At 38.3% G+C, this 20,537-nt stretch overlaps 1 protein-coding gene across 2 annotated transcripts in view; it reads right to left on the reverse strand.

The window, feature by feature from the left end:
- Positions 1-20,537, reverse strand: part of MRTFA (myocardin related transcription factor A) — a 95,235-nt gene that overhangs the window by 56,460 nt on the left and 18,238 nt on the right. Inside the window, exon 1 of one of the 2 annotated variants that reach the window (XM_014256629.2) lies at positions 12,859-13,014. The exons of the other annotated variant lie outside the window; for it this stretch is intronic. Coding sequence (XP_014112104.1) covers positions 12,859-12,904 — 46 coding nt within the window. The 5' untranslated portion in view covers positions 12,905-13,014. Of the gene's footprint in view, positions 1-12,858; positions 13,015-20,537 lie in introns of those variants that run through there. 2 annotated transcript variants of the gene reach the window in all.

Consider the following 20,537-nt stretch of genomic DNA (forward strand, 5'->3'; position numbering starts at 1 on the left):
TTTTAGACTAGATTTGGGATAGTTTTTACCTGGATGCTGCTAAATTACTCAGCTTTTCATTAGCAGGAAAAATACTCTTGTCATGCTGTGGTGGAAGAAGTCCTTTAATGCTTTCATGGGACTCACTTGCCTATCACTTTAGGAAGGTGCAGTTTTGACAGTACTACCAGTCCTTCTCCATAAATTACATTTTTAAGTGAATCCTATTCTGTATCAACCAAACTATAGGTTTACTTTCCTTTATCTAAAGGGAGCAGGGGCAAAGATACAGGCCTCCTTTGCAAGGAGCGTGATTACTCTTAAAACAAATTTTATCTTATGTTCAAGATTTCTAGTAATGTCAGCCATGAAAGCAAAGAAAAAAGGCAAGTAACTGTGAGAGGGTGCATCCTCTTCCCAGCAAAACCTGCCAAATCTTAGGAGTTTTAATAACCAACTGGCCTAAAAGCATTGGAAGGCACATAGCCTAAGTGCTTATAACTGTAAAGATAAGTGTGCTTGGAACATGATGTTCTGATTCAGACATCAGCTTTCTGTTCTGCTTGCCTATTCCTAAAATCTTTAAGTTCACCTGAAACAATATGCAGAGAAGTCTCTTCAGTCACAATTTTCCATTAGCTGCCTCACACCCCTTTAAGATCTTCCTTTCTTGCTTTCATATAAGTTACCAGAATTTATCGATCAGAACCTCATATTCACAGATTATAATCAATTCAAATACATTAAAAAAACTTTTGGTTGAATAAACTAGGTTAAAACAAGTAGAGAGATTTACATATAACAGAGTCTGTGTGTCAGAAATGGAATTCTGTGTAAAACCTGTGTATCCTCCTTTCCTTGGCTACCAAATCTATTTTATAAATCCAGATATAAGAGAGGGACCATTAAGGTGGGTCTGTATAAAAGCAAACAGGTGGAGGATCTAACTGAATAGACAAACATGCAAAGGAAGAAGATATGTTCTTTACATGGCTGCCAGTTGTTATGATCTGGCAGGACTTGGCTTCTCACTGCCGATACATCAAGCAGCCGGCTCAACAGAAGTCACTTATGAACAAACTCTTTAAAACAAAATCAATTTTAACAGTACAGACACTGTCATATGCTTACTTTTAGCAACTATGCTACAGTAAGGCCAGAACTGACTATGAACTCACAATTCTTTCCTATCAAAAAATATTTTTCCCTGGGGCACCACAGCAAATCTGTCTTCAGGTTCCAGCTACAGAGTGACAGACCTGGTGTAAGGGAGGAGAGCAGTGGATGTTGTCTGCCCTGACTCAGTGAGGTTTTGACACTGCCTCCTGTGAGACCCTCACGGAGAAGCTGATGAAGTCTGAGTCAGACGAGGAGACTGTGAGATGGACTGGAAATTGATTGGCCAAGCCCAGAGGGTACATCAGCACACACTGGGGGCTGAGTGGCTGCAAAACACTTCGGCAGAAAAGGGCCGGGGGAACCCACTGGACACCAAGTTGAACATGAGACAGTGATGTACCCTTGGACAAAGAAGGCTAAGGAAGGCATCCTTGGCTGCACTAGGAGGAATGTTCCCAGAGGAGGTGATCCTACTCTGCTCAGCCCTGATGAGGCCACACCTGGAGTGCTGGCTCAAGCTCTGAGGTCCCCAGTACAGGAGCGCCATGGCCATACTAGAGATCTTATCTATCTAAAAACCTAAAGAAATGGTACAAAGAACACAGAGCCAGACTCCTCTCAAATGGTGCCCAGTGACAGGGTCAGAGTCAACGGGCACAACCGAAACACAGGAGGTTCCTTACAAACATCAGGAAAGAATTTTTTTACTGTGAGAGCAACTGAGCACTGGCACAGGTTGCCCAGAGAGGTTGTGAAGTCTCCATCTATGAAGATACTCAAAAGTCATCTGAACACAGTCCTAGGCAACTGGCTCTAGGGGAACCTACTTGAGCAGGGGGGTTGGGGAAGATGACATTCCAACTTCAACCATTCTGTGAGAGATGTGTAACCACCCTTCTGCCAGGAACTTGTTTGTCCATTCATGGATATGTAGCAACTTCAGAGTAAAATCAAAGCAAATTCTAACATGACAAACCTCATACTGGGGAAGTGCACATATTTTTAGTATTCTCCTAAGAATCACTCACTTCTAATTTAATTCTTAATATTTTGAGCCTATCTGCACCATATATTATTCTTTGCTGGCCAAACTTTTCTGTCTCTTGGAGTTACTACCCAGCCACTGCCACCATTTATCCATGACCTAGAGTTCAGTAGTTTTCTCACCCTACTTACAATTTCAGAGTCGAAACTGTTTATCTGCTTCCTCAGCTTCACTGCTCTGTACAGAGTTTAAGTGATACTGCCCAAGCCAGATGAAATCATCTAGCATTATGCTCTCATCATTCTTTCTTTTTGAGGGCTCTAGGTTTCATAAGAAAGTTCCATGAGTTAATTAGGGTCACTGATCCATCAGAAAAGTATGGGGGCTTTAATGGCTTTGTTTTCAAAAGTGAATTAGACTCCTCACAGGAAAATCCAATTGTCCAGGCTAGCTGGGACTGAGCAGCAGATGCACTGAGCTGCTGCTGCTGCAAAAGAGGAGTGAAGGAAAGTACAGCCCCTTCCCCTCCCTTACACTGGTCATGACAAATCATTGGGACAAATCATTTAAATTGTTTCATGTTATTTCACCCTTGAGACAAGCTTCTTCATTTTAGTTTCAATTTAGTTTCCTTATTTTGGTTTACCATAAAGATATTGGGTCCCAAGAGACAGAGCTGCCACATTTCTGTTTGGAATATCTTGAAGATAAACATACAGGCATGTATTGTGTATAGACAGCCAGAGCCTGTGAAATAAAATCAACACTCTGTGGGCACATCAGGATTACTCTTTGTACTACAAGCACACTAGATACTTAATTAGCACAAGCACAACAGTTTCATGATATGTCAGATTTATTATGATTATGCTGCAGAAATGTTTGGGATTTTTGAACGTCTTCTTCCCTCTCAGTTAATGGAGCGTAGTTGAAGCAGGGCAACCAGACATCTGGAAATTCTGCAGAAGTGTTAGAAGAACCCTCATGGTCCAGGATGGGGGAGGAGGCAGAAGGAAAAAAATGGAAAGTCTGGGAAAATAAGACATATACAAGAAAGCAGTATCTGCTATTAAATCAATCCCCTGGAAATAAAGTTCCCACCACAATTTAGGCCCCTGGCTCTCCACAACCAGCTTCTGTTACAGGAATAAAATTATGCACAGCCAGCCTCCTGATACAAGTTAGAAAGAAGTACTCAAGTACTTGACAACGCCAGAATTAAGATCTTAGGACATTTTTCTCCACCAAGTCCTCCCACACTTTTCCGTTTTCTGCTCCCAGCTCTTCTCTCCTCTTCCCCTCAATCAGTTACTCACCATTTTTCACTGAAGAAATTATCTTCCCCCCTGCTAACTCTCCAAATTAGTTGCTACTCAAAATTCTAAATCAAGCTCTGCAATCTCCTGTCCCAATTAAATCAAAGGAAAGAGTAGTTCACATAAATAACATTTTCAAGATCCAGTTTTAGCTTCTAGATTTTGCAGCAAAGTTTCCAGTCCTGCTTCAGGGCCAGAAGGTTAAACATTTCTCAATGACGCAGGCTCCCTTAGCAAGAGAGAGATGAGGAAGGGGTCCAAAAAAACCTCATTCCTCCCAGGCACTAAATCAACAACCACAGCAAACAGTGACTGCCTCTCTCCAAGGAAAACTGGGAGGAGTGGAGCAGTCTCTTATTATAAGCAGCCACTTTGTCACCATAATGCAAAGGCACAGTACAAAGAGAAGAAGAAAAATAAGCATAAGAAAAGAAGAACAAATTCTAAAAAATCCTAGAATGGAGATTTTATATTGTGCACTATCTAGAAATCATAATAAATTAAAAAGCAAACAAACTTAAATTCTGTAGAGCACTGCAAGTCTGTTGAAAGTTGCTGTTCTTTTCTGGTCCATTTAAAGTTGCCAGTAAATTTCTACCTTAAACTTAAAAGATGCTTTGACTTTTAAATGGGCTGAAATTTTTCGTGCCTGAGACACCACTTTTCATACACTGCATATTCCAGAATCTCATTAATCTCTCAGTTTTCACAGTAAGATTAACAATAGCAGATTTTCCAAAAGGAGTCTACTAATCTGGATTGTTCTTACTTACTTAGAGGTAACATAAAATCAGCAAAGCTATACTGAAAAGTTCTTTCTATTTATTTCAGTTTTAGTAAAAGAACATTGAAGTCTCTAAGCTTTGGGAATGTTTTGCAGTAAGTCAAGCTCAAAGTACTTTCTGAACCAAATGTTTTGGGAGTTGCAATTTTTCGTCATGTCACATAGTAACTTTAATAAATCAAAACCACTCAATATATTTTTGAAAGGCATATATTTGAGTCGACATCAGTGAACACAAAGTCCAAATCTCAAACCTTGAAAAACATAGACAAGGAACAACAGCTTCAACAAGAGTATCTCCAGAAAAATTAAAAAGAAAAAAAAAAAGAAAAAAGAAATCTCCTCAAGGTCATTTATGTTTACAGACTGATCAAACCTGCTTGTGCTTCACTGGAAGCCACAGCTTCTTTATTTGGGATACACTCATTTTTGAGGCAAAACAATCAGGGCAAAGAAAATGAAAGACTACAAAAAACTACAAATACATTTCTCAACCTACTTTTCACATGGGATAATTAAATAGGTTCATATCCTGTTGGGGATCCAATGCTGTGCATAATGCCTGGGAACCATCATTAACATTAGGTAGAGGATCCGATTTAAAATAAGCACCACTACAGAAAGATACAAAAAAAAAACCATAAAGCAGGTCACATTAACAGATACTATTTTAGCACTTGCCTACTTTAAGAATATTGTAACTAAATGAAGCTTCTTCTAGGCAGACTATTTTGCCTGCATTAAGGTTTGTATCAGTTTAACTACAAGATGTTATTTGCACTGAAAGCGAATGTTGAAAACCAGAAGATTTTTAACCAAAGAGAGAAATTCTAGGACAGCTTTCCAGTATGAGTGTGAAATCGAACACTTTCTAAAGTAGTGCTCAATAAATTTATGTAGGGGGCTATATGACCAGATTACTTGCAGAAGGAGGGGAGGGGGCTCTGCAACCCTAAAGAGTAATTCCACTTCAGTTGCTTTATGACTTCTTACCTACCTAAACTATTGCTAAATTATACAGCATTCTTAAACCACACTAAGGTTAATCACAAAAGGGAGTTGTGCCAATGTAATTAAACCAGTTTTCTATATTGATTTTGGTAGTAAAATTCTCTTGACAAAGAAATTGAGGGGAAAGGGTGGCAATATTTTTTCTATTAAGATAAAGGTTGTAGTTTCACCTCCATAAAGCAGGGAGGCCACAAATGAAACACCAGACAGCCTCAGGACAACCAGCTGAGGTTTCTCCATTTAAAAAGACGATTTGGAAGAAGTGCCAGTCTCTCCTTGGAAGAACCCTAAGGTTACAGCAGAGGGTGCTGTAAGTCTGAACTGAGGTGCAGCAGCTCAGCAGCAAGGAGAATCTAGATGCAACATGAAGCTGTTGGCTACTTCAGATTATGGGGTGGGTTTTTTGTCAGGTTTTTTTGTTTGGTTTTGGAGGTTTTTTTGGTGCTACAGGAGTCATTTGAGACTGGTAAAAGCATTGATACAAAATTTATTCACAGTAGTTTCCACGTAACATCAAGCAATAACATCAGAGACAATTTCAAAATATCAACAGTTACCTATAATCCCTACCATTGATCTATACAGCTCTGGGCACACATTAGAACATTAGAGATTGATTCACATTGATGCTTAGACATAAAAAAAATGTGTTTTAATGCCTACAATCACAATATAGAGTGGACTTGGATCCCATTATTAAAAAAAAATAAAAATCTTGATTATAAACACTAATGCTAATTTTTGCTATCCCACAGGCATGGAAATTTGACCACTTTGTTAAACATTACTCATCTCTTTAATCTGACAAACACTGGATAGCAAGGAGTCACCAAGTAACTGGGAGACAGAACGGATGTGCGTCTGCTGTGTATCCCTTTAGGCAAAGGACATGGTGTAATCATCATACCAGTTTAGAGAGACTCAGCATAGCACACGTTCAGATATTAATCCAGAACCTAAGTTAGTGGCAGGCCACAAAGATGACTATGATCTGCCTGAGCCACCAAGATAGGAAATTATCAGTCTGAGGCTATATACATAGTCAATAATAATTCCTACACAATTGTGCCTAAAAGCCCCAAATAAAAACTTGATTAAAGTAATCCTTTTTTATTTCATTTTTCCAATGCACTTGAACTACGTTCCTAAAGAAAAGTTGATTCATATTCATTATGTAAATGAGTGTGTAAGTCACAGGGTATGATGACAACAACTAAACAGGGCCCATTATACATAATGCATTAATTTCACAGAAAGGAAGACTCTGTTTTGATTACAGTTACAACATATAAAACCTGGCATGACTTTACATGCATTTTAAACCTTCATTTTGTTTTTAATAACAATTGATGAATAATACAGAAAATTGCAGTGTGATGATGACAATCTTACTGTGTACACTGGAAACTGTTTAAAACACGCACACACACCCCTAAAGTTAATTCTCAGAAGCTGTATTTTAAAGTAAACTGGAGCCATAAGAAGGGTTATGAGACAAAGCAGTCAATGAATAATCATTTTGTGTCTACCACATTTTTACTGTTTTAGAACAAGTGCAGCCTTGTCTGTGCCCCCCTGCAAGTTGATCTTAGTTCACAGAATGGATAAGGGCAAAAAGCTGCTTGAGTATTCTCTTTCCCTATTCTCTCTTTCTCAACCTATAGGGTAACACTTGCTGTATAAAAAGAATAAACAGAGTATTCTCAAAGTAGATGGAGGAAAAAAAAAATATTCTTTTCAAAAGATGATTTAATGCTTCAACAAATACTTATTACAAGGTTAAAGAAACTTCCAGGAGTTTCTTATTTAAATTTAAGGTTGTCAGTAGAAATAGATACTGCTCAACTAAATTATTATAATGAGTACATTTTATTGTAGACTGTCACTCTTGACACCAAAAAAAAAGAAAAAAGAAAAGCATCCTCTATATATTTAGTTTCAGTAAAACCTTTTACTCTAGTTTGACTATCACAACCACACTGTGATTTGCTTACTCAGTAGTTAATCACAGGGATAACAGGTAGCAAAAGGTTCTGTTCAGATCTTTCATTAATGGCATAACTCACTAATGTGCAGCTTACAGTTGTGCACTCCTTTCTCCATGTCTTATAACAGCCAACCTAGAACTCTGTGCAGTTTGTAGCTCCAGCACAAAAATTTCCATATTTAAAGCTGACTTCAGGAACATCCCATTTGTTGCTTCGGAAAGAATTCCCACTGCATGATGACGATGAAGCTCACATAACTTTGTTCAGTCTTTGAATCACATGCAGGATTCTGGTTAAAAGCCAGTGGAGGGTCATTTTATCACTACTCAGAATATACACACTTGGGGAGCTGCACCAGTGCCGGGGGGAACTCTTTACACTTCCCAGGAACTTGCTACCTAGATACAAAACGTTACATTTCCACATGCCACCGATTCCAAATAGAAATCAAAAGTTCTATTTTTAAAGTGGTGATGATGCATACTATAGAGCCAGGAATGTTCTTCCCTCAGCTCCACCCTCCATTCAAACCAAAATCCCAATTGTCTCGATTCAAGAACTCATTGCAATCTTGAAATTCCAAGTTGGAGGGAGGGGGGGAAGAAAGGAGAAGAAAAATAAAAGTTCTACTACTTGAACAACGCAAAATGCAAAAAACCTCACAACTAGAAAATCTTTCATTAGAAAATGAAAACAATAGCAAGGAAAAAAAAGAGTCCTTGTTCTTGAAAAAGACAGAGTGAAACTAGAAGGCATTTTACTGCTTTAATGAAAGGTCATTCCTCATGTACTAAAAGCCAATACTGAATTTTAAATTTATTTAAAACGGGAATGAAAACACCAACCACAAACTGCAGCTCTGACATTTGTCACTCCTGAAAGAGCTGAAGAAGGGACATGTTCCTTCTAAGAATACACAGATATGCTGTCTGTCCCCTTTCTTCCCATTAAAAGCAGTTCAGCAGCTGACATCCCTAAAGCATTTCAACTTAAATCCTGTAAAGAGGGAAGAAAAACAGCCTAGGAGTTGTGGTTTCAAAGAAAGAATGAAGGGATCAGCACTGCTTTTTCCTAAATTGAATTTAATATGTCCCTAATCTGCTAAAGCAGCTCAAAAATCCAACTTTTCCCCAGAAAATGAGAGAAGTTTTGCATTTGATTCAAAATGACACTAATTTTTAGCTAAAAGAATTGCTCCTTTTTCAGAACCAGTTGGATGCAAAGCAAATTAGACCACAGAAGTCAAGTTTTATCCATGACGGAGAACTAAATTATTTCTGTGCTCATTTACAGTGCTGACTTCAAAACAGCTCTTCTTTTGTTCTCTAAATATGCATGGAAAAACCCCTCTTCTTCATCTAAACCAAACTTCTGACAGTTTAGAACCACCTGCTTCTAGGTTTGCATACCTGCCTTGATATCTAATAGACTTTAAGATTTTTTTTCAGCAGGTCAACAGAACAAACATATCAAACCCCAAAGATGCTAGTCAACAGAATACCCTATGCTGAACAATCTTAATTTTTTCAGTATACTCACGGAAAGAAGATTAAAATGGGACGATTACTAACATTCAATATATACCAAGACAGTGCAAACAACAGTGTTGTGCACTGTAACAAACCAAAGCTACCCAGAACAGTAAACAAAGGTTTTAAGTAGAGCAAAACCATAAGGAAATAGAATTCATTAACAAAAGCAGCCATTTGGCCAAGTGCTAATATTCATGAATTCTGGCAATGCACTGTTAGACTCTACATGACCCTAAGTGGCCAAAACACTTATCCACCCATGCAAAACATCAGGAAAAAAAAAGTCTGAAATTTAGGGTTTCTCTCTGGCTCATTGCACCTCTGTATGCGTACTATACACGCACTTCTGCCCAGCTACCTGCTAGAAGCTGTAAAAAGGAATTTGTGACAAAACCAAATAAAATTAAAAAGAAAATGAAATTATATTTGAAAATTTGTTATTTAAACACAGAACTTCTATATAGAGGCCAGCAGCACACCCAAGACTCCTGAGATTTCCCCCAGTTGCATGAGTCCCTCATATGGCTGTTTAAAAACACTTAAGTGTTACTAAATTGTAGTCTGTGTCCAAAAAAAAGTATGTTTCTAGCACTCTTGCCTCTCCATTAAAAAAAAAGGAAAAAACAAAATAATATTGATGACTCATTCCTTCAGTGGCCAGTCTGTTACAAAGCCAGGTAACAACAAAACTTATTTAGTCCATATCCTGACTGAACACTGACCAACAGCAAAAGAATTCGCAAGATCTCTATATGGGATAATTAGATAATGACACAAATAACAAAAAGGCTTCAGGGGAACAAAAAAAATAGCTACATAGGGAGATTAGGTAGAAGTAGATAATGGGAAGGAAACAGCAAGCTTTTGGAATCTACAAATAAATATAAAGAAAACAAATTATTCAGATGCTGAGAGAGTCAAGGCAGCAAAAAAGACCAAGCGATTCTGGGAGAAGAAACCCTAAAGAGGGAGCTCCTGCTACTAAGAGCTTGGTACATATCTGCACGTCAGCTTCACTGTCAGCAGAATGAACGCACACAAACTAGCACAGGGCTGGCCTGTGAAATGCACTTGGAAACTGAACGCAGAATTTCACCCCACTGTGTATGGCTGCTTTTTGAATGACTGGATCAGTGTAGTGGTTTACTTCCCCAAATGTCAATCAATGTGAAATGTGAAACCACCACAATCAATACCAGTAATACCCGTTCTTTAAATAAGTTCAGTAGTCCAATGAGATGTCAAATAGAGCAGTTAGGTTTTGGTCTTATTTTTGCATTTTTTTCTGGGTCTACTGCTGTTTTGGAATGTCTTTTCAGCTTGATTTTCACTTTCACTTTCTCCTTGCTCTGCTGTCACCACTTGCATTGGTTTTTTTACTCCTCCTTTATTTCAGTTTGACAGACATGTTTGATTTTTTTCTGGTTAATACAATATGCACATCCCTGTTCATGTTATTCTTGCTTCAGTTATTTTTTGTTCTGAAGAAACAGTCTCTCCCTGCTTAAACTATTCTGCTCCCAGGAGAGTAAAGTTGTAATGTCCCCCTCAGTTCTTTCTCCAAAACATTAAGAATGTTTTCTCATCTTTAGTATCAAAGGAGTTGATTTGCATGTGCCCACCAACATGGAATACAGACATATTATTATATGTCCTGGGTCAGCAACGGCTTCAGATCCTCCTGCTTCTTGACTGGACTCCCATTAATACCCAAGCAGTAAATAAGCACAGCCTCCTGACCTGCAGTCTTGAAGAAATTTTGGTCTATGGAGAGCATGCTGTGTAAGCTCTACCAGGATAATTTATTTACCCAGCTTAGGTCATGATTATATTTCTTCAGTGACTGGAAAATTTGAGGAGTTGACTGGGACAACTATTTCCATCTTCCATGTTTCCAGCAGGGCTTCTGGAGATGAACATCAGGACCAAGAAGATTTGAGAAGTTAAGTCTTTCCTCAGCTAAGTCATTTTCCTCATTTCCTCATCCTAGCTCTCAGCAGACAGGAGATGCAATTTCAGCCTCTGAAGTCTCAAATAGTTTGCCCAACACACAACTACTTCACTAAGCCAAACAAGAGCACACCAACATATGAAGTATCGAAATATTACAACTGAACAAATTGGCCTCATCATCAAGTAGCTGTTTTCCTTATCCAGAAGCTTGTAATACACTTCCATTATTCAAGACAGATCTTTAAAACTTCTTATGCACACGTTCCTGTTGTCACACTCCATTTCCCCACCAGTCTTGTGAATCCATTTACGTAAACATTCGCCTGCTTCTTGCTGAGGATTTTTCTAGCAGTGGTTGATCCAGGAGAGAAGAGAGTGGCCACTGATGGAAGAGGTGTAATAAATCTACCCCTCATTAGGTAAGCTAATCTTACCAGGAAATTGCCTCAATGCCACAGAATGCCACTGCATTATCTAGGACTAGGGTTGGCTGACTTAAGCAAAAGCTCCATACAAGAACTCCTTAGTAGGAGAAACTCTCACCCTCAGAATTAAATGAAAGCCTCAGGAGTTACCATAATTTGGAAGAGACAAGAAACACAGCCACACTAATTTTGAGAAAAACCAATACTAATACAAAGGCTGTTTTCCTAATTTCAACAAGTGTTAGTTTATTATGTGAGTTTCCTGAGAATATTACGCACAATTTCAGTTACAAGGACACTGAAATGCGAATTTCATGACTGTTCTTTGTTTGGGGCGGGGGGGAATTTAAAAACTTATCAGAAACAAAGCATGTTAAAATCAACACCTTTTTTCAGGCCTTCATGTAAGAGCCTTCTTTCCAACAAAGCCAGATTAGATACTATCCTGCCATATGCATCCTGCTCAATACCAAACACCCTGTTAGTGTCTAAACCCTTCCTCCAAAATTCACAGACTGCAAGAGTACAACAGGAGGAATGATGTATTATGTACAAACCCTCTTCTGAATCGACACAAACACTACATAAGATGTAGGTCTGTCCTGGAGACAGGAAATAACCATACTTTGGCTCTCTAGACAACAAAGAATATGTCAGGACTATAAGATAAAGGTCATACAGGATCTTTATAGACATATAAAATCTTCACAGATACTTAAAAATACACAAAATTAAGTTAGAGAAATTAACATAGTCAATTCAGGAAAAAAACAAAAACAAAAAACTGAAAAAATAACCAAAAAAAAATCCAGCAATTTTTGGGGAAAAATTAAACTACAGAATTATTGTTTTACTTGTCTCTTTCCTAGTCACTACTTACAGAAATGAAAAAGCATTTAACTTTCAGGAACAAGTTTGTCTTCACACTTTTGGCATTACCTATGTGCTGCTTTTCAGACAATGCTGCCCAAGAGATTAAGAGTATACAAACCCAAACTCCTAGGCTACTACAAGCTTGTGGTCAAATCTTACCAAGGTTACATTCTCTGTTCCCATCAGAGAAAGCAAAGGCCATTCATATCTATATATGTATTTATTTTCATGACTACATAATGTCCTAGAGCCTCAGATAAAAATGCCCTACAGAAGTATCTCATGCTCCCATTTACAGATAATTCTCATTCCTGCATGGCTCACATGTGAGAAATGCAACCCTGTACGTATCTAATGGGTAAGCACAGTATCACCAAAAGGCCACAGTACTTACAAATGAATCATGTAAACAAAATACCATTGTCATTCTCAAGGAAACAAACTTTCAAGATATAAAACAAGTATTGAAAAGTTTCAAATACAAGTTTTTCCCAAACCATGCAATTTAAAATCACTCCAAAGTATCAAGAATATGTTTAATCAGAAAATAATTAACAGTAAAACCACATAAATCAGTCAAAAGCTGAATGGAGGAACAGGTCTTTAGAACACGTCTTAGCTTTGACTGGAGCTTTCTAATCTTCATAAGCCACATAAGTTTAACACTGGAGACCAACAAGGGAAGAAAAGAGATAATTTTATCTCTGATGAAGCTCTAAATTGAACAGTATTTAACATCCAAAAAGTACCCATCTGCAACCTGCACATGAAATCACCACAATTCTCTAATTTGTCTTTATGTGAAGTCACACAGCTTCCTGGCACTTCCTATATAGTTCAGCAACCATGATTCACTAGCAAAAATTAACCACGGTATATGTTTGAAGTGGTACCTGATTGGAGTGTTGTCATCTGCATTTCTGGTTCCAGCAGTGTCATGTCGATCCCTTTCTCAACAGTTACAAGCCCTTAAAGACCTCTCTTTATACAAACACAGATATGTTAAAGAAAAAAAAAATCCAAGAGGATCTCTCAACTTTAATCTCATTCAAAAATTGCAAGAAATTCTCATCCTTGTATCACGAAAACTGTGCCCAGTGAGAAAACTCAAGTCTTTCAAAATTCAGTTCTCTGCTTATTCACTACAGGCAAGTTGGAATAGTCCAAGATCAAATTACTGCTAGGAGAAAAGTGAATACTGCAAGGGAGAGCAAGATGTGAAGTTTGCAGAAGTAAGGTCCGCCCCTTGATGCTCTGTAAGTCGAAGGGAGGGGGAGGGAGGGGTCAGAGACACTATAACTGACAGCTTTTCCCCTTTTATAAGAGGAGGATGACGTCTTGGGTTGACTTTCAATCCCCTAAGGGGCTCTGCTGATGAGGCAATTTCGTTCCAAGGACAAGGAGACCCAGTGTTAACATAAACATGCAGACATCCTCAGCTTTGAAACAACATGGCAAAGTCATATACATCCTGCTGATAGATCAGTCACTTTTCTTCAGTCTTTGCCAGTCTTTTTTCTCAGTAGTTAAACTACTCCCCGAATCAACTCCCCTTGCTAATCACTAAACCTGAGCTACTCTAACAGATGGTAGTTTTGTTTTTGTTTCTTAAAAACAAAAAACTTGGCCTGTGTCATTCAGACTTTTCCCACCATGGATCACACCCTCCATCTAACTGGACTAGGGGTTAAAATAATTCAGTCTTGTTTCCCACATCCACATGATCAGTTTCATTATTTGGGATTATTTGGGAGAGTGGATAAAACTTTTACAGTCAAGTATTTATTGAGTAAAAGATAAAAACAGAATTAAGTCTTTCCTCACTAGATGATTACAGCTCCCAACAGAAAGGAAATTCAGTCTTGGTCTCTAAAGAGTCTCAAGTAATTTGACCAACAGATAATTTAATTATCTTAACAAACGAATTCCAGCACTTCTGTCCCCAGAGCACCTTTCCCTTGTTCCCCATCTTTCCACAAGGCTCATCATCGTTTCTCTTTAGGTCATCTAAATAAGTAACTGCATATATTTCTACCAAGCCCTAAAATATATTGAGCTCTGCACATCTAAGATACAGACAAATTTTTAGATTTTAAATTCCTTTTTAGCAAGTCAGAATCCCTCTCCTGCCGCAACAGTATGCATAAAAATGAGTACCTAGGTGTGCAAAACTGCTTAAGCCCTATTTTCTGACCCCTCTAACATGAAATAACTTCAGGACTTCTCTACCATTCAGATACAAGAGCTCCCAGACAGCTGCTCAACTGCCGAGGGAAGAGCATGGCAGGTTCTGGCAGCGTATCTTCCTTCCTACACACAAACACATCTGGAGCTTTAAAGGAGGCAGGAAAAACTAATTTATCAGCTTTAAACAATGCAGGAGGATCCCTTCAAGTGATTATATTGTGGTATTTACCTGGTTTTCACACTCCATGCATTAGTGTGTTTTAAAAGGACAAGAACCAGTTAATTTGGGTTTCTCTCATACTCAAATGCCACCTTTGCAGTCCTACATCTGCAGACAGAGTAGGCAAAAATCCCAGGCCTAAATGTTCCTTCTTGCTATGCAATCTTTATGAAAAGGAACTGCAACAGTGCACTGTATCCTGATCATTCAGAGACAGAAATAACTCACTTTACCACCTCCTCTGAATATTCATATGCATCATAAATAAAGGAAACATCCATTTTTAGCAGAAGGTATGCTTGTTTTTGTTGTGATACATGGAAATATAAGAGGAAGCAGTATGACCCAAGTGGAAAGGAAATCTTTCCGACAGTTTCCAGGAACATCACTTAACTCTCTGAAGCATGCACGTGTGCACTGTCAGTGACCACGAAGAGGCAGATGAAATTTAAAGCATTAAGCAGATGTTGCTCATTTGACCAGCAAGGAAGATGAAGACTGCACTACCAGATGTCTTCTGACAGAAATTCTGCCATTATACTTTGTGGCAATGCATTGATCGTGGCAGGGGCAGAGCTACAGCTGCAGAAGTGGCTGATGGTATTCCAATAAAATTGAGTTCCAGAAAGCCACACGTTACAGAAGCAGCAAAGGTCCCAAAGCTAGGATTCAGCTGGCTAAGTACTAAGAGCAATTGACTATTGTGAAATAGTGCAATCTTTCTTTCGTGATGCAGCCACTCTCTGTTTAAGTAGAACAGATTGAGAATCCTGCTGAATGGCATTCTCCCCTTTAAAGAGCCAGGCTTCCTTTCCCCATTACCGACCTTAACACTCAAAACAGCAAAACCAGCAACAGAAGTCCTTACACAGACAAAACAGCTGCCCAGATCTGGGCCTGACTTGTTTAGCAAGCAGTTTAAATTCATGAAAAGGGAATGTTTTTTAAAACAGCTATCAAATTGTATGTCTAACATTCATCCAGCAGCCCCAAAGCTTGAAATCTCAAAGGCAAACTGGAGTAAGAGAGAAATTAGACAGAAAAAACAGAAGGTGAGAGTAATATTATGAGTGAGTGATTGTAGAAAGGCGTTAGTCTTGTTAACTTGATAAGGAACGAAAACTTTGTTAAGAGCTAACTTGTTAAAGCCACCATGTTAAAGCTGCCTTTGGCATTATTCTTTCCAGCTCAACTATTCCCCCATCACTATTTAAAAGTTTGTTTAAAATATTTCAGGGAGATTACCACTTCTCAGTTGTTTGGTAGCTCCCATCAGTAACAGGCCAGTCATTTCTGTCATGCTCTGGATCTCATAGCTCTATCAGAAACTTTCAGACAGCATGCTAAATTTATAGTCTCCTGGGACATAAAGTCTCGTAACACAAATCTATCCAAGACAGACTGGTTGTTTTTGTTCTAATAACCATTCCCCTTACTCTCACACAAGAGAAAACAGCAAGCCTCACTGGAATGTGTGTGAAGGACGGATCAGAGAAAACTATATATTTCCTGTCTTGGTCCTTTTGCTACAATACAGACTTAATCTTCTTCACATCTAAGTTCTGGATGAGGCAGTAACCAGCACTTGGTAATGAAATGTAACTTTGAGTCCCACTATTCCAGAAGAAAACCACCAGACCTCAAAAAACTGAAAAAACAATTTACTCTTATCTCTTTAAAACGCTTTCTCAGGAAAAAAATACTATCCTTGTTTATAAGTAAACATGCCTAGCTTCTCAAATTGGTTCACGAGTCACATAATTTACTTTTTAAAATAATGGTTTATGACACGATTTTAAGGAAACATTATTACTGTTTTTAAGGTCAGAATAACAAGAAGACAATAAAATTTGCAAACCCTTTACAGTAAGTTATGTTTGAGTCTAACTGTATTCAGTGTAATGACAATTCAAAATGGGAAAGGGATAGCAGAGGACAGAGATAGGAATGTATAGCTTAACAAAAGAATTAAAGGAATCAATTACCTACACAATTATTTAAAATAAAAAAAGGTGCCCTAACACTCATTTATTTTAATAGTAAATGGGCATAAGAACATGGGCAGTAAATTAGAGCCTTAGAACCATTTTAAAAGTTCAGCTCTGCAATTTCTGAGTATAATCACCAACAGCTTACATAGCAACTACTTATCCCATGCTTTGTACAGCACTAACAGGAATACCTTCCCATACCTAAAGCACATGCCTTTTATATGACTTGAGTCATACTGAAATTCCACACATTCCAACTAGACTTCCCCCAACACGTATGGCACTTTGTAGAAGGCAAGCATCCCAGTTCAAGTAAACCCCAAGCACCAGCAAGCTGGTGCAAGTTCCATCCAAGACAAGTATAAAACCATAAAATGCAACAGTTCATTGGAAAGAATGTTACCTCATCTTAAACAAGCCCACAGTGAGAATAAACCAGGAGTGTTGGAGGATTCTAGCACAATGGTTTTCATGACCCCTGGACAAAGATAACTATGAATTCATCTGGGGAAAACGGGCAAAGAGAGAGGGTCAATAAGTTAGTGGAGCAATTATCATAATTTCAAATTAAAGTTAAGGATAAGAGGACTTTTTTTTTTAGAAATTATCCAACTACCTAAGATATGTATATTTATCACCTGGGGGTTTTTCTCTTTTTTTTTTTTTCTTCTTTGTAAATGCATTCATCAGGGACCTGCTCTAACTCTGCCCTAAGGACAGGGTTAAGTTATCTTAGCATCTTAGTATAGGTGACCAAGAAAAATCAAGATATACTGAAGAGCTTCAGATGACTCCTTAAAGGACTTTTTCTGGCTTGTGTGGCAACAAATGACTCAGTCACACATAATCTCTCATAGTTAAAGAAAGTTGGGGCCTTGATGAACACAGGTAGAAAAGGGATGTAAATATGGGGTAGAAAACTCACTCTGAAGCACAAATTAAATAACTACACCTTTAATGTCCCATTAAGCTTGATGTCTGAACGGAACCTAAGAATTCTGTCAAAATAGTTTACTTACACCGTACCACATAAGGTCTCTTCCACTGAAGTGACAAAAAATTGCTTCCTAGGTATTTGTGTTCAAATACTTCATACTGGAATTCTATATCCTTAATATGTTTTATTGCACTTTAATTGTGTAACTTAACAGCAGCTGTTCAGTCAAGTTGTTCTTGGTCTTTACACCCATGTGTCCATGTGTACCTATCCTTCTAGGAGAATGTATAGCTGTGATAAGAGAGAATATGAAGAGAAATCTGGATCTGAAACAAATCAAAACCAACAAGAAAACCCCCAGGAACTGTGTCTGACTGCTCTTCAGTTCTAAGAGAAGGGAAAAAAAAATTAAAAAGGAATCTGCTGTCCTAGGGCATATGGCAGCATGTGTATACAGGACTGCACTCCCTGTTTTCCCATGGGATACATAATTCCATGATGCTTCATAAGCCAAAGAAATTTCTATTTTAACTCAGCTAATAGTTTATGTTCCAGAACCACAGTCTGTCGCAACAAACATGGTACTAACCCATGTACAACTTCTCTACAGATACCCACAGATAAGCCAAGTCTGTTTAGCAAAAGCTACAGAAAGAGTTAATCTGTTAGAAACTCTCAGCTTAAGTAGTTAGTTCAGCTGTGAGTCAGCAGTGCCTGTCCAAAACTGCAAACAGGAGACCCTTTGACACAGATAGGCAGCTGCCAGCAAGTCTCTTACCATCTCCTTCCCTCCCACTGCCATTCAGCTTGAATCTTCCTCATACCTTAAATTTGGCAAGTTGTCACTGTACAAGGTATGTTCTACAACCACTTTGGATTGCTCAAATGTGTAAGCAGATTGCCATCTCTACTGGTAGATCATCTCTGAACTTTTTTAACATGTTTGAAAACAAGGACACAACAACAAAGGTATGCCATATTTAAAAAAGGAGTTTTAACAAGTTCAACAGCTTTCAACAGCTGTGCAACCTCCACCCCAAGATAACTGAGAAGTTCCCATTTGAAGGAAACCATTTATTAATTCAAAATGCATCAGCTGTATTTCTTAACAGCTCACTAAATTTCTCAGCAGCACTAAACCAAGTGTTCTTTTATGCTGTGACAGTTTGCAAATAACCGTATATCAACAGCACTTTTCATTCCCACAATACTTTAATGAATGTACACACAAAGAACACATAAAATACTGCGGCCTAGGAGAAAACAGCATTGTGTACCTCCTGTGTACCTCCAAAGATAAGAAATATTCAGATAATCTAGCCCAAGGACTTTGGACTTTAAGCCTCGCCTGAAAAGCTGCCCCTCCAGCAGTAAAATTCTCACTATTGTGCTGAGCCTGATAAAGAATCAGCTCTGAAGAGACCCACCTAATGTGTCATTTCCGGGAATATCCTAATTTTCTTTGGCAAAAGATATGGGCAAAGGTGTTCCTTTTCAAATACTTTTAAAGTACAACTTTATTTTACCTGTTCCAGTCAAGCAGATTTGTGGCCCACAATAACACCACTTCAAAGCTGAGTCCATAAAAATAACATTACTCAGATAGAGGAAAACCATCTACTTCTGTTAAATATTCCCAAAATACCAATTTTTAAACTTATCCAAACAAAAGAATCCTGTAAAGACTTTTGTTCCTGTGCCAGAATATCCTTTCCTTTATAACAATGCTATTCAGACTGCTGCTACAAGTTTCATTTTTCTGAAATGTACTCTTATCTGTTCCCTGCACTGGTATCCTTTTCCCACTGGCATCAAAAATAAACTGCTTCTTCCCACTTCAGGATCCTTGATCATGCCTTACTGGCTAAGAGAAGAATCCTGCTTCCAGAAAAATCACAGTGTCACCTTCAGGTGGCCAGCTGTCAGGTACTGGAAACAAAGGTTCATATGCTTTTCCCATGTTCCAGCTCTCTATCTGTTTCACTGCTATCTCGATTAAACACCATTTGAAATCTCTCCTTGCTTCCATAACTATAAAATGCCCAAGTCTACCACTAGAAGTGCTGGGATCACAGTCTACCTTGCTGACTAACATTCCAACGTGCTCCTATTTACCATCACCACCTTTATCTCTATCTGTTGTATTTTATCTTAGAAGACTGAAAACATTAAGGATTAGAAATTTTCTGTTCTGTTAGTGCCATTTCTATATTCTCCATTTTTTGTAAATATAACTGTGATCACATAATGATGGTATAATGTATATGAATGAGGAAAGTATTTTTAACCTCCTAAAGTCCCAACATTTTGGGTTTAAGATAATAAATTCCTCCAAATTGCAAAACACTGATACACCATTCAGAGAAAGGCATGGTCATTTTCTAGATATAAAGATCCAGCCATGTTAAATGAGGTACCCCTTCAATGCAAATTACTGTCCTTCAGTGCACATATTCTAAATCACTTTACTATAAACATTATGTTTTGGCTATAAAGCCACTCTGAAGCTCCCCAGGATTTCTCATATGATGTGTCATGCAACTCCATAATGTCCAACACTAAGGCACACAGGACTCACCATGCCCAAATCCACAGTACTCTGCAGCTGATAGCATGAATTCAGACTGCAACAAGACCCTCATATTGCCAAGAGTTACCAAAATACACACTAAAAGATGGAGTGAAGGGAGATCACCAAAAGGAACCCACAAACAGAAACCACCACTTATCATATGGTTTCATCATTCTCACAGGATGAGGCTGAACATGCAAAGGCTTTCATGGCAGTGTGGTGACCCTGAGCTTCAGACAGTTAACAGCCTTTCAAAGCCAGGAATTCTGGTCACTGAGTGACCTTGTATTTTGCCACTGTATTGTAACCCACTATATAGTTGCCCATAAGATACTTGTAAGTTGAGAAACATACACAGGCCATTCTCACTCTAGGATCATTAGGCTTACTGCAACATTTGATTTTTAACTCTAGGTCTTGCTTCTCCTTCCAGGAAGTCTGAAAGAACCTTTCAGACATTTGCAGTGAGAAAATCACCCCGGGCAAGTGCAGACCAAGGTGACAAAGAAAAATCTACAGATGGCTACAGTCTGAAGGTGAGCTAACACTTCCTTTGACTGTTTCAGTTCTGCAGAACCCAGTAACCACAAGGTACAGGGAAGCTGTTTCTGGTGTTCACCTAAAGTAGTAATATAAAGAGTTTATCACTGGAGCTCTGTGAAACT

Source organism: Pseudopodoces humilis, chromosome 5 (genome assembly GCF_049639895.1).
Source record: "Pseudopodoces humilis isolate 2021_Gansu_Grassland_sample_001 chromosome 5, ASM4963989v1, whole genome shotgun sequence".
NCBI classification, from domain to species: domain Eukaryota; kingdom Metazoa; phylum Chordata; class Aves; order Passeriformes; family Paridae; genus Pseudopodoces; species Pseudopodoces humilis.